Source organism: Microcebus murinus, chromosome 3, assembly GCF_040939455.1.
Source record: "Microcebus murinus isolate Inina chromosome 3, M.murinus_Inina_mat1.0, whole genome shotgun sequence".
NCBI lineage: Eukaryota > Metazoa > Chordata > Mammalia > Primates > Cheirogaleidae > Microcebus > Microcebus murinus.
The window spans coordinates 18952258-18967720 of NC_134106.1; the positions used below are offsets into that span (position 1 = coordinate 18952258).

General features: G+C 36.4%; 1 protein-coding gene across 3 annotated transcripts in view; it reads right to left on the reverse strand.

The window, feature by feature from the left end:
- The window catches only part of ATAD2B (ATPase family AAA domain containing 2B), a 152552-nt gene that overhangs the window by 80276 nt on the left and 56813 nt on the right, over nt 1-15463 (reverse strand). For all 3 annotated transcript variants that reach the window (XM_076000580.1, XM_076000579.1, XM_076000578.1), the window contains 4 exons: nt 14025-14140; nt 12162-12336; nt 7243-7331; nt 2767-2926 (listed from right to left, as the gene is read on the reverse strand). In XM_076000580.1, coding sequence (XP_075856695.1) covers nt 2767-2926; nt 7243-7331; nt 12162-12336; nt 14025-14140 — 540 coding nt within the window. The remainder of the gene's footprint in view (nt 1-2766; nt 2927-7242; nt 7332-12161; nt 12337-14024; nt 14141-15463) is intronic.

Here is a 15463-nt window from a genome sequence, read left to right on the forward strand (position 1 = left end):
TCAAGTTTACTGATGACCTATGTAATGCTAAATATAATGGCCAATTTTCTGTCCTTATCTGGCATGACTTAGCAACATGTGATATAGTTAATCACACTCTTCACTGATACACTTTCTTTACTTGGCTTCCAAAACACCCTACTCTCTTAGTTTTCTCCTTTTACCTTAGTGAGTACTCTGTAAAACAGAAGGCTTAGTAATCTCATTTAGTCTCATGACCTTAAATACTAATTAAAGGGAAAGCAGTCTGCCAGCATAGGTCTTTTTACAGAAGCCCAGGCCTGAAAAAATGATCTTACATTTCAATCTCACAGCACAGTTTCCTTGAAATGTTAGAAAGATAAATTTCAGCCATGGTGGCTCATGCCTATAATCCTAGCACTCTGGGAGGCCGAGGCGAGAGGATCATTTGAACTCAGAAGTCCGAGACCTGCCTGAGCAAGAGGGAGACCCCATCTCTACTAAAGAAAAAAAATAGAAAGAAATTAGCTGGACAACTAAGAAAGATAGATAGATAGACAGACAGACAGACAGATAGATAGATAGATTAGCCAGGCATGGTGGTGCATGCCTATAGTCCTAGATACTCGGGAAGCTGAGGCAGGAGGATCACTTAAGCACAGGAGTTTGAAGTTGCTGCGAGCTAGGCTGACGCCAAGGTACTCTAGCCCGGGCAACAGAGTGAGACTCTGTCCATCCATACATACATATATACATACAGTAAAGGTAAAATTCATGTGGAAAACTATGTTTCAGATCCACACTATACAACATAGTAAGCCACTAGTCACATAATTCCATTTTATTTCATTTTAAATTAACTAAGGCAAAATAAAATTTTAAATGCAGTTCCTTAGTTGTACTAGCCACATTTTAAGTGCTCGAGAGCCACCTGTGGCTAGTGGTTATCATACTAGTCATTGCTCAGTGGATAATGCAAATGGAGAACATTTCCATCATCACAGAAAATTCTATTAAACGGTGCTGTTCTGAACCTTGTTTAATGTTAAACCCCTGATTTATGTGGACTGAGCCTGGACTGTGAAGGCTCTAGGTGGCATACAGACCCTGAGGCATACTTGACTAGGACAATACAGAAGACAATTGGGAAATCAAGGAAATGGCTTTCCTGTGCTTAGAACTAAGCACATTCTCCACCACCCCTCGTGTACTGAAAGAGTCTAAAAGCTGTGAACCATTGTTAGATGTTCTAAACAAGAAAGCTGATGCTTCTCCATGCTGAATGAGACTGTACACTTCAGCCCTGTCTCCTACAACTAAACACACCTCTATGCAATGATACATTCCTGGAAGCTGCATGTGGGCAGTGCAAATGGTGGTGTATGTGTTATGTCTCCTGTCCTGACAAAGCTATGTAAACCTAGTGCCAATTTAAAGCCTATACACTGGATTGTCACATTTGAGTCAACTACTGGTGGCTATGCAGACTGACGTCAAATTGAAGTATTAATTGTTCTACACAGAGGAGCCATTCCCTTTGGTCCTAATCGCTAAGCCTTTTCACATCTGTGCATATAAACCAGGCATTTCACATAGAGATCTAAGATCAAAGCCATATAACAATATATACTCATACACAGTATCTCTTCTGCACACTTCTCTACCTCTTAAACTTGAGTTTCCAATGAAGAACCAAAAATTAAACTGGTCAAACCAAGAAAAACAATAAAAATATCAAGCAGAATTAGGATAAAAGGACTTTGTATAGCATATTAAATAACATTTTACACAATCAATAACTACATTTTACCCTGTCTTAATAATATATATATATATATATATATATATATATATTTTTTTTTTTTTTTTTTTTGAATCAGGGTCTTACTCTATGGCCCAGGCTAGAGTGCAGTGGCCTCATCATGGCTCACTGCATCCTCAAACTCCTGGGCTCAAACCAAGGGCTCAACCTCAAACTCCTGGGCTCAACCTCAAACTCCTGGGTCAAACCAAGAAAAACAATAAAAATATCAAGCAGAATTAGGATAAAAGGACTTTGTATATCATATTAAATAACATTTTACACAATCAATAACTATACTTTGCCCTATCTTAATAATATACATATATTTTTTTGGAATCAGAGTCTTACTCTGTGGCCCAGGCTGGAGTGCAGTAGCCTCATCATGGCTCACGGCAACCTCAAACTCCTGGGCTCATCAATCTTCCTGCCCCAGCCTCCTGAGTATAGCTGGGATTATAGGTACGTGCCACCATGCCCAGCTAATTTTCCTATTTTCTATAGGGACAGGGTCTTATTCTTGCTTAGGCTGGAATAATACATTCTTTTTAAAACTTTATACCATACTGAATAACGTTTGCTACTTTTAATTAAATATGATATTATAGTTATTTATATGAAAATGTAGGTACTGAGTCTTTCTTCATAAACCCACCAATAGTCAACAAAAATATTATGTTTATGGGAACAAAGCTACTTTGGGTAATTAGAGCACATAACTGGTGATACAAGGTAATTACCACATGTGGAGAATTGAAGCAAGTAAACATCTATAGTAACCTAATCAAGAACTTTCCTTTTACTTGCTAACAATCATAAACTTTCTTATCATTGTTAATAGAAAAAAAGTATTCATTACATAAAGTTTTTTAAGAATTAACTAAGATATTCCATAAGCACAAAATTAGAACAATGAAAATTCATAAAATATCATGCTCGGAGTATATAAGCCTTAAAATTGAATTACATATAAATTTAGTATTATTGAAAACAACAACTCTTACCTTTTGATCAGGCAGGTTGAAAAGGAATTCTCTGTCAAAACGACCAGGTCTCCTGAGTGCAGGATCTATAGAATCAAGTCTATTTGTAGCACCAATAACAACTATTTCACCCCTATTATCTAATCCATCCATAAGAGCAAGAAGGGTTGATACTATAGAACTGTAAAAAAAATTTTTAGGAAAAATTAAAAGTTGAAAAAAGAAAGAAAACATTGTAAACATTGCTGCTTATAATAGCTTTTTATCAGTCTTAAATGCTAATAAATTATAGCATGATTACATCTTAATGCAAGATCAAGTGATTTACAAAAATTATTTTCAAAAGTACCAAAAAAATATACTAGCATAACAACCAATAAATAAATAAATAAATGACAAAATAGGCCATCAAAATCAAAAACTTTCCTGTTTCAAAAGAGCACTATTAAAAAAGTAAAAAGACAGGTAGGCAAGGGTGGCTTGCACCTATAATCCCAGCTATTGAGGAGGCTGAGGGCAGCAGGATGGCTTGAGCCCAGGATTTCAAGGCTGTAGTAAGTTGAGATCGTGCCACTACATTCCAGCCTGGGTGAAAGAGCAAGACCTCACTTCTTTTAAAAAAAAAAAAAAAAAAAAAAAAAAAAGGGCCGGGCGCGGTGGCTCACGCCTGTAATCCTAGCACTCTGAGAGGCCCAGGCGGGCGGATTGCTCGAGGTCAGGAGTTCGAAACCAGCCTGAGCAAGACCCCGTCTCTACTATAAATATAAAGAAATTAATTGGCCAACTAATATATATAGAAAAAATTAGCCAGGCATGGTAGCACATGCCTGTGTCCCAGCTACTTGGGAGGCTGAGGCAGAGGATCGCTTGAGCCCAGGAGTTTGAGGTTGCTATGAGCTAGGCTGATGCCACGGCACTCACTCTAGCCTAGGCAACAAAGTGAGACTCTGTCTCATAAAAAAGGAAAAAGAGAACCTAAAAAAGGACAAAATATTTATAAATCATATATTTGATAAGGGTCTAAGGGTCCAGAATATATAATAAACTATTACAACTAAACTACACAAATAATCAAATTTTAAAATATGCAAAAACTGTATATAGCCATTTCTCCAAAAACCATATTAATAGTCATTAGGCATATGCAAATCAAACCAAATGAGATACCACAATAGGCAAATCTGCAGAAACAGAAAGGAGATAAAAGGTTGCATAAAGCTTGGGAATACGAGGAGAATGTTGGGAGTAGCAGCTAAAGAAAGGGTACAAGGTTTTTGGGGTGATGAAAATATTTTAAAATTAACTAGAGTGATGGTAACACAATTCTGTGAATAAACTGAAAGTCACTGAACTATAGAGTTTAAATGAGTGAACTGTACAGCTGTGAGATGTATCTCAATAAAGATGTTTTTTATCAAAGAAAAACTATAATAATCTTTTTAATAGATAGCAATGTTGGGAGTTGTTTTATGTCTGGAAATTTATATGATCTTTAATTTCTACTCTATCACATTTGCATTATTGTTATACTTTTAGACAATTTCTTTAGAATGGCTACCTTTTAGGTTCAACTCAAAATTATTGTGTGTGCATATTTTAGAGTGGGTTTCTAAAAATATAACTTAAACATTTCTGAATTAAAATGTTTCATATCTAATTATAACAGAAACCACAGTTCTAGTAACAATGTCCCTTCTAGTGTTTTCCAACTGCTCTCATTTCTATTCCTTTACTCTTACTGCTAACACCTGCCTGAAATAACTTCTCCAATATGCTCAACATGTTAAAGAAATCATTCTTCCTCCCAAACACACTATTCTAGCTATGTTTCCAAAATCTATAAATGGAACCAAAATGCTAGATACCCAATATATGTGTGAAGGGAAGATTTCTAATTCTTCTTTTCTAAATTGAAAATTAATGACCTAAGTATCTCACTCGAGATATAAAGGGGCTGGGCACAGTGGCTCACACCTGTAATCCTAGCACTCTGGGAGGCAGAGTAGGAGGGAGCACTCTGGGAGGATTGCTTAAGCTCAGGAGTTCGAGACCAGCCTGAGCAAGAGCGACACCCCATCTCTACTATAAATAGAAAGAAATTGACCAAACAACTAAAAATAGAAAAAAAAAATTAGCTGGGCACAGTGGCGCATGCCTGTAGTCCCAGCTACTTGGGAGGCTGAGGCAGGAGGATCACCTGAGCCCAGGAGCTTGAGGTTGCTGTGAGCGAGGCCGATGCCACAGCACTCTAGCCCAGGTAACAGAGAGAGACTGTGTCTCAAAAAAAAAAAAGATATAAAGGGCGTGGGGAGAATAAGAATCCTTAAGTAGAAGTTCATATTTAATCTCAAAATTTTCCTTAGTATCTTCTAATCACAAATAGACATTTCAAGTGTTTGTTGGAATTTATCAGCATATTTAAGGGTTTTGCAGTAGAAGAGTTTTCAGATGATAGTTTCAAACATGACCATAAACACAATTACAATCTAACTTAAATTCTACTGAAAGTTGTCTTTAAAAAAAATCTGAATGACCAGCCCCTGAATCAAAATCCTTTAGTAACCCCTACTATGCTAAAAATAAAGCCCAAACTACTTGACATGATATTCAAGGCCTACTTGCCCAAACTCACTCTCCTAACATTATCTTCTAAAAGTGTTGTTTTACCTTTCAAATAAAAAGCTAAAATCCAAATGAAATTGTTTTATATAGTATAAAAAGAGGTCTGGTTTTTCTTTTTTTTTTTCACCAAAAAGATATCCAATTTTTCTAGCATTATTTATAGAAAAGGTCATCCTTTCCCAACAGCATCTTTTATCATAAATCAAGAATCTATATATGTGTGGATTTATTTATGGCTCTAGGCTTTGTTCCATTAGTCTACTATTCCACCAATATCAAATGTTCTTAACTTGGCCGGGCGCGGTGGCTCACGCCTGTAATCCTAGCTCTCTGGGAGGCCGAGGCGGGCGGATTGCTCAAGGTCAGGAGTTCAAAACCAGCCTGAGCAAGAGCGAGACCCCGTCTCTACTATAAAGAGAAAGAAATTAATTGGCCAACTGATATATATATAAAAAATTAGCCGGGCATGGTGGCACATGCCTGTAGTCCCAGCTACTTGGGAGGCTGAGGCAGAAGGATCGCTGGAGCCCAGGAGTTTGAGGTTGCTGTGAGCTAGGCTGACGCCACGGCACTCACTCTAGCCTGGGCAACAAAGCGAGACTCTGTCTCAAAAAAAAAAAAACAAAAAAAAAAAAAAAAAAAATGTTCTTAACTCTAAGAGGCCTTAATATCCAATAAAGCAAGTCCTCCTACCTTGTTCTTTCCACAAAAGTCTTCACTACTCTTCTCTTTTCCTTTTTTTATTTTAAAAGCCCACAACAGAACAGAGTCTTCACTATTCTTAACCCTCTGTATTTCTATATAAATTTCAGAGTCATTTTGTCAAGTTCACCCCCAAAAAAGTTGTGATTCTGAATGGGATTATGCTGAATCTATTCATTAATGTGGGAGAAAAGACAATTTAAAAATAGTCTTCCAAATCAAGAACTGGTATTTCTCATTTATTTAATCTTTCATTAATGTTTTTCAATACACTTTATTATTTTCTACCATAGATGTAATGTGGGACTTTTGTTACCCTTACTCTTGGTAACTTCTCTTTTTGAATGAAATTATAAATGGTTAACTTCCATTTTTACACAATTACTGGTACAAAGAAACACAAAATTTAGATTTATACTGATTGGTCCAAACTTGCTAGCATCTACCTACAGATTGCTTTGGAATTTCCATATACATAATTATATCATCTAGAAATTTTAGCAGGTCAGGAGTGGTGGCTCACACCTGTAATCCTAGCACTCTGTCACAACTACTCAACTCAGCTCTTGTAGCACAAAAGCAACCACAGACAATGCTTAAAGAATGAACATGTCTGTGGTCCAATATAACTTCTTATAAAAACAGGCAGAGGGCCGGGCGCTGTGGCTCACGCCTATAATCCTAGCACTCTGGGAGGCCGAGGCGGGCGGATTGCTCGAGGCCAGGAGTTCGAAACCAGCCTGAGCAAGAGCAAGACCCCGTCTCTACTATAAATAGAAAGAAATTAATTGGCCAACTAAAAATATATACAAAAATTAGCCGGGCATGGTGGTGCATGCCTGTAGTCCCAGCTACTCGGGAGGCTGAGGCAGGAGGATCGCTTAAGCCCAGGAGTTTGAGGTTGCTGTGAACTAGGCTGACGCCACGGCACTCACTCTAGCCTGGGCAACAAAGTGAGACTCTGTCTCAAAAAAAAAAACAAGCATAGGCTGAGATTTGACCCACATGCTATGGTTTGCTGACCCCTGTGCTAAGTGAAAGAAATATTCCTCACAGGCACAGATTGCATTTTAAAATTCTTTGTAAGCCTCTTAACACTTAGCCAAGGGATAAGGCTAAATACTATGTCAATGAGTAAAAAGAACCCAACATAATCAGATTAGGAAAAATTACCTATGGATCTGATCTTGTCTGCTAGAGCGAACTGGAGCTAATCCATCTATTTCATCAAAAAATATTATAGAAGGTCTCATCAAATATGCCTAGTAAAAAGAAAACAAATGTTATGATATTAGTTTTCATTTTTAAAATGTATTGTATTTTCTTAATAGTATATACAAGTAAATCAGACAACATGCAGCAGGTATGAAAGAGCACGTAGTATTATAAAAAGGAAATCCCATAACCCCAGTCTCCAACAAGGTCTTCACCCATTAAGCAACTGTTTATTCTTCCAAATATATTTACACACACAAAGCAAAGTGTGTTTTAAACACAAATGATAGCACATTATACACATTCTTTTCACCATATAACAGTCTTTTTTACATAACACAATATCTTAATTAGCTTCCACATAAGGACATAAAGATCTGCCTCATTGTTTTTTAACAGCTATATCATGTCCTATGATACAGACATGCCATAATTAAACCAGTCACCTTTTTACGGATATTTAGGCTGTTTTCAATATTTTCCTATTACCAACAATGCTATAATAAATAATTATAGATAATTGTATTTATCATTTCATATGAGTATAAACATATCAATATAGTAAATTCTAAAAGTTAAACTACTGGTTCAAAAGGCACGTGTCATTTCTGATCTAGTTAGATATTTGCAAACTACCTTCCACTGATGTACCAATTTACCCTCCAACCAGCAATATTTAAGGGTGCTCATCAACAATGTATTATCAAACTGATTGGTCTTTGCTAAATTTTTTCAATGAAGAATATTATCTCATTTTAGTGTTAATTCTTATTTCTCTTACCAGTGAAGACAAGCATGTTTTACATGTTTAAGAATCATTTATATTGCTTTTTCCATGAAAGTTCTTTCTATTCATATAATTTGCCTAATACTTCACTATGTCACTGGTCTTTTGCTTACTGAGTTCTGGGAGCTATTTATTTCATAGATTAGCCCTTTGTAAGTGAAAGGAAACGCAAATATTTTTCTCAAGGAGTATCCCTTATCATTTGGCTTGGTGTTGCTATGGTTTGAATGTCTGTCCCCTCTAAAACTCACACTGAAATGTTGAAATTTAATTGCCATTGAGATGACATTGGGAGGTGGGACCTTTAAGAGGTGTTTAGGTCATGAAGGCTCCACCCTCATTAAAGGACTGATGCTGTTATCAAGGGGGTAAATTCTTTATTGTGGCTAGTAGGTTAACCTCCATTTCGTGCATTCTCTCCCTGTCTCTCTCTGCCCTTTGGTTATGTGATGTGTTTATTATGTTATGACAGAGCAAGAAGACACTAACCAGATGCCAGCACCTTGATACTGGACTTCTTAGCCTCCAGAACTGTGAGCCAATAAATTTCTGTTCATCATAAATTACCCAGACTGTGGTAGTCTATTATTACAGCACAAAATAGACTAAGATAGATACCATGTTTCCCTGAAAATAAGACCTACACATAAAATAAGCCCTAGCAGGATTTCTAAGCATTTGCGCAATATAAGCCCTACCCCCAAAATAAGACCTAGTGATGGGCGTGCCTACACAGCATATCTACACAACCCATGCATTTCATTGCAGAGCGGTAAAGACGACGAGCAGCCCTTCTCATCTGCCCCATTGTGACAGGTACTATCCCAAAGGTGACCCGAAAGGTGCGAGCAGCCCCACCAACAAGGTCAGCTCCCTCTGTCAGGTCCCGGCCATCCTGTGCATGCTGCAAGCTGAGGCTCTGAGGGGAAAATAACACATCCCCTGAAAATAAGCCCTAGGGTGTCTTCTTGAAGAAAAATAAATATAAAACCCTGTCTTATTTTCAGGGAAACATGGTATGTTGTTGCCATGTAGAATCTTAAAAAAAAAATTTGGCCAGGCATAGTGGCCCGCCCCTATAATCCTAGTTCTGTGGGACCAAGACAGGAGTATCACTTGAGGCCAGGATCTCAAACCAGCCTGGGCAAAATAGCAAGATCCTGTCTCTAACAAAAATGAAAAAATTAGCCAGCCATGGTGCCATGTGGCTGTAGTCCCAGCTACTCAAGAGACTAAGACAGGAGGATTGCTTGAGCCCAGGAATTCATGGATGTCATGAGCTATGATGACACCACTGTACTCTACCCTGGTCGACAGAGTGAGACCTTGTCTCTTTAAAAAAAAAAAACCAAAAAAAAAAAAAAAAAAAACATGTACCACCTCTTATCTTTCCCAGTTAGACCCTTTCTACTGTGTGGTTATAAACAAAATTCTCCCGTTTTCTTCTCGTACTTTCAGAGAGTCATTTTTCTCGTGTATATATTAAATCTAGCAGGAACAATTTAAAGTGAATGACTATTAGATTATAAATGAAAAGTTTTTTATCATATAATTTACTCAAATTAACATAATTTATGTTCAAAATTACTATAAAGCAAATTCTTGGTTTACAGGAAGGTCAGCTTGCTAAGGAATAGATATGAATTTTCCATTTCTCCCTGATACAATACGTATTAAACTTCCAGTGTTTTCTTTTTTTTTGAAACAGAGTCACACTCCATTGTCCAGGCTAGAATGCCATGGCATCAGCCTCGCTCACAGCAACCTCAAACTCCTAAGCTGAAGCAATACTCCTGCCTTAGCCTCCTGAGTAGCTGGGACTACAACGCATGAACCACCATGCCTGGCTAATTTTTTCTATATATTTTTAGCTGTCCAGCTAATTTCTTTCTATTTTTTTAGTAAAGACAGGGTCTCACTCTTGCTCAGGCTGGTCTCAAACTCCTGAGCTCAAACGATCTGCCCGCCTCGGCCTCCCAGGGTGCTAGGATTACAGGCCTGAGCCACTACAAAATGTGGACTTAGAAAAAAAAAATAAAAGAACTAGAATTGCAAAATTAGAGATTAGATTTGATAATTATTTTTATATACATTAAACAAATAGCTATCTTTTACAACTATGACCTCATAGAACAGCAAAAAGGAAGTAGAGTTTATTATGTGCCAGTCACTGTGATAAGCACTTTATTTATTTCCTCTCAGTGAAATCTCACAATAGTTTAGTGAGACAGGTATTATTTTCCCCACTACACAGAAGAGGCTCCTAAAAAGACTTTGATTTACTTAAAGTTACATACTTAATGTTAAAGCCAGATATAAACAAACATTTTCCTGACACGAAAGCCCACACTCTTAGCAAATACATTGTATCATCTTCATTTCATTTAGTGCACAGGCCATGTCTTTAATTTAGGAATGTAGAATCTTTCATTTAAAAAATCATGGGCCGGGCGCTGTGGCTCACGCCTGTAATCCTAGCTCTTGGGAGGCCGAGGCGGGCGGATTGCTCAAGGTCAGGAGTTCAAAACCAGCCTGAGCAAGAGCGAGACCCTGTCTCTACTATAAATAGAAAGAAATTAATTGGCCAACTGATATATATATAAAAAATTAGCCGGGCATGGTGGCGCATGCCTGTAGTCCCAGCTACTCGGGAGGCTGAGGCAGAAGGATCACTCAAGCCCAGGAGTTTGAGGTTGCTGTGAGCTAGGCTGACGCCACGGCACTCTAGCCTGGACAACAAAGTGAGACTCTGTCTCAAAAAAATAAAAAATAAAAAATCATGACCATCAGCAATTTTTTCAAAAAAGAAAGCATACATTTTAACTATTCCTACTCACCAAAAAAACTATGAAAGAGAAATAAATTTAGATAAAAGAAACAATATAGTTTACGCCATGGTTTTAAATGAAACCAAGAGACATGCCTAACCCCAGTATGAATTGGCTAAAAATTGTTTAAAAAATGTAAAACAAAGTCACTGAACAACACGCCAGCATTCCCAAGCCAATTCTTCCCTCATCTACCAATGTTATTTTATATTTATATTTTTGAATTGTTTTTAAATTCTCTTGAAGCACTCAGACTGCGTATGTTTGACTTGCCATTAGACATTGAACTTCAAGATAAAATTCTTATCTATTCCTCTAAATGCATTATCTTTGACTTGCCATTAGACATTGAACTTCAAGATAAAATTCTTATCTATTCCTCTAAATGCATTATCTAGAACAAAGCAGTTTTTGATACTAATAATAACTTTAAAATATTAATTGATGTGCTTCACCAATTGCAAAGGACTTTCCTACACACCAACTCAGTAATGGGTGTTCAATAAATGCTTGTTGAAAGCATTTTCTATTTCATGTGAATTTCCTCAGACATAATCAAATAAAAATTACATTGCCAAATATGAATAGCTTCCTTTACTAGCTCAATCAAAAGTGAATTTATATCAGAAAAAATATAAGACATAGGAAATATATTTTTTTGATAGAGACAGGGTTTCACTGTGTTGTCCAGGCTGGTCTCAACTGGCCTCAAGCAATCCTCTTGCCTCACCCTCCCAAAGTGCTGGGATTACAGGTATAAGCCACACCCAGCCACTGAAATAATATCTTTAAAGTTACTATTACATATAAATAATAGACATAGCCTACATGATATTCACTCTGCCTTTTAAAAGCATTCACTTATTTCTGAATTCTTGTACTGTATTTACAACTTGTGAAAATGAATAACATTGCTTTGTGAGATTTCTGGCACAGATATATAACATATTTAAGCAAGTTCTGCTCTTCAACTGAATTACAATCTAACAATATATGTGCAGTATCTGGGGTTCTCAAAAGCACCTAACAGCATTATACCCCTGGTAGGCATCTCAATAAATGTTTTATGAATGATCATAAATATTCAAAAGTACTAGTAAAACTGCTATTAAACAACTATAAGGCATACAATTTCAGATTACTGAGCCTAAATTTAATATACTGATTGGACAATATGCCTCCTCAAAAACAATTTGTACTTTCAGATTAAACATATTAAATATGGTAAAGAAGATATTCTCCAATTAGCTGATTATTCTTACCTGGTCAAAAAGAAGCCTCAGTTGCCTTTCAGATTCACCAACCCATTTGCTCAAACAATCTGCTCCTTTTCGCATAAAAAAAGCCACTTTTTTGTCTCCTTGACTGCATTCATTAGCTAATGCTCTGGCAACCAAGGTTTTACCAGTGCCAGGAGGGCCATAAAACAAACAGCCCCTAGAGGAATAAAGAATCAAAAAAGTGAAGTAAATTAATGTTATCACCACCACTGATAACTAATTTAAAAGGATATCCCTCCTTCCCACATAATTTTGTCTTACTATATTCTTAGACACTGAGATAAAGCTTTTTCCAGCATATAGACAAAGTGTCACTTGCTAAGTCCTCAAAGCATCAAGCTTTGGTAGACAAGAAATAGTTAAAATACACAGTAATTTGGCAAGATATACCAAAATTTTAAAGGTGTTTCCCTATGACCCAAAAATGTCACATCTTAGAATATACCATATAGAAATAATTAAAAGAATATATAAAGAGAGTCAGGCATGTTGGCTCACGCCTGTAACACCAGTGCTTCGAGAGATCAAGGCGGAAAGATCACTTGAGGCCAAGAGTTATGACCGGCCTGGGCAACACAATAAGATCCTGTCTCTAGGCCCGGTGTGGTTGCTCACACCTGTACTCCTAGCATAGCACTCTAGGTCAAGGCGGGAGGATCACTCAAGGTCAGGAGTTCAAGACCAGCCTGAGCAAGAGTGAGACCCCCATCTCTACTAAAAATAGAAATTAGCACAACTAAAAATATATAGAAAAAATTAGCCAGGCATGGTGGCACATGCCTGTAGTCCCAGCTACTCAGGTGGCTGAGGGAGAAGGATTCCTTGAGCCCAGGAGTTTGAGGTTGCTGTGAGCTAGCCTGATGCCAAGGCACTCTAGCCCAGGGAACAGAGCAAGACTCTGTCTCAAAAACAAAACAAACAAAAACATCCTATCTCTACAAAAAATTTAAAAAATTAGCTGGGCATTGTGGTACGTGCCTGTAGTCCTAGCTATTTGGTAGGCTGAGGCAGAAGGATGGCTTGAACCTAGGAGTTTGGGGTTACATTGAGCACCACTGCACTCCAGCCTGGGTGACAGAGCAACACCCTGTCTCTTAAAAAAAAAAAAAAAAGGAAAAGAAAGAAAGAAACAAAAATGTATAAAGATAAGATTTTTCCATATCCTTAAGCACATGGAAAATAAATTAGAACCAAATCTAAATAAAAAGTGCCTCCTCTTGCTTCTAGGGATGAATTTTAAAAAAAGGTAAGAAAAAAAAAGTGCCTCCTCAATGAATACAGACATTTATCAGGTATACCTTCAGAATATTTTATTCTGCCCAATCTCCTTTAACATAATTTCTTAGCCTTTTCTAACAGTTCAATGGCTAGCCACCTCATGATCAGACATATTCATAAAAATAAAATTATCATGCTCACCCTATTTCAAAAATACCCATCATCAAGTCAAACAAACACTCCAATGAAATTGTGCTTCTAAAACTAAACAACATATAGCATCAAACTCCATACTATTAGGAAGCCTAACTCAGGAAAATCCATTTTGGCAATCCAGTTGTACATTCAGGGACTACATAAAGAATCTCATCTTATGCCTGACTCCTATATCCTAAAATGTAAACTTCTAGAGTACACTTGGTTCCAAAGCCTCTGAGCCCTAAATAATAAAATTTCATTCCTTACTGGTATTATAGACATATTCAAAAAAAAAAAAAAAAAATTTCATTCCTAATTGTCATTGCTAGGACACATCAAATAAATACATATGAAATATTTATATGTGTAATAATTTACTCAATTAAAATTTGATAAATAGTAATAATAAATAACTGAGACATTACTTACCTTGGAGGCTGAATTTTAAATTTTTCAAAAATTTCTGGGTATAAAAGTGGGAATACTACCATTTCCTTTAGTGCATGAATATGATGACTCAATCCACCTATGCTATCAAACCGCACCTTGGAAAGAAGCAGGAAAGTTTCATTTAAAATAATTTTATTGTTTATTAGAGATCCTCAGCTGTAGAACACAAAAATAAATAAACAAAATAATTTTATATGTTTTATAGAGTTTTAAAGTATTTATGAAATAGTCTTATGATTTAGAAGAAACACATGCCTTCAGCAGGAGCTTCTGAACTACAAATAAATATAAAACAATAAAGTCAACAGTAAAATTCAAGTTTACATTTCAGTTCGGCCTAATTAAGCTATCATTCTTTAATACAGTAACTCAGGACCAGCATCAATGCCCAAACTAAAACTTTAATCGGTATCTACAGGAGATGTTATATTATATTCATACTCTTAACAGTTTAAATGATTTTCAAAATATATACTTTTTTGTATATGGATTCTCAGAACAGGCAGTATCATCCCCACGAGGCAAAATTTGATTCAGGGGTAGGGTAAGAAAATCTTAGCTATTATAATGGTTTGTGGCCCTCCGAAGCTCAACCTTACCTGATGAAATTTCATTTTTAGTATTTATTTCTCTAATTAGCGAGAATTTTAATCTTTCTTCTTACAAGACAGCAATGAAAAAATGGTTTAAGAAACACTGATCTATCACAAGAGGCAACAAAGATTGTTTCTTCTACCCATAATAATTTAAATAGCTAAAACATTTTGTAAAGAAAAAAAGTGTAAAGTAAAAACTGCTTGAAAGAAATTTTGCCAAAATGTTAACATGATTGTCTCTATTACTGGTTTATAGGGGATCTCTTTTCCTGCTTCTTCACTCTGCTATGGTACTTGAAAATGTTTTACAGTGAAGTATGTCAACATACCAGGAAAAGCTTAAGTAAACTAGAAAAATAACACAGGTTAAATAACAGAAACATTCTAAGAAAAGCTAAATTTTCTTATATATTATATCAATTTTTAAATAAATAAGTTACTCTAATTGACTAAGCTAAGATGTCTAATGTTAACTAGATTGAATAAAGTGCTGGTAAGACAAATAAGCAATGATCATTGGGCAAGGTCCTCTGAGAAAAAATGTACTATTAGAAATGGGATTCTGGGCATATTCAATGCTTTGACATTTCTTTCCTTAATAAGATAATTTCCTCTATTACTTCAGATTAGAGATAGTTAAAATTTCATCTTCAAATATGTATGTAACTCTGTTTATTAATAATAACTTCCTGGCCGAGTGCAGTGGCTCACGCCTGTAATCCTAGCTCTCTGGGAGGCCGAGGCGGGCGGATTGCTCAAGGTCAGGAGTTCAAAACCAGCCTGAGCAAGAGCTAGACCCCGTCTCTACCATAAATAGAAAGA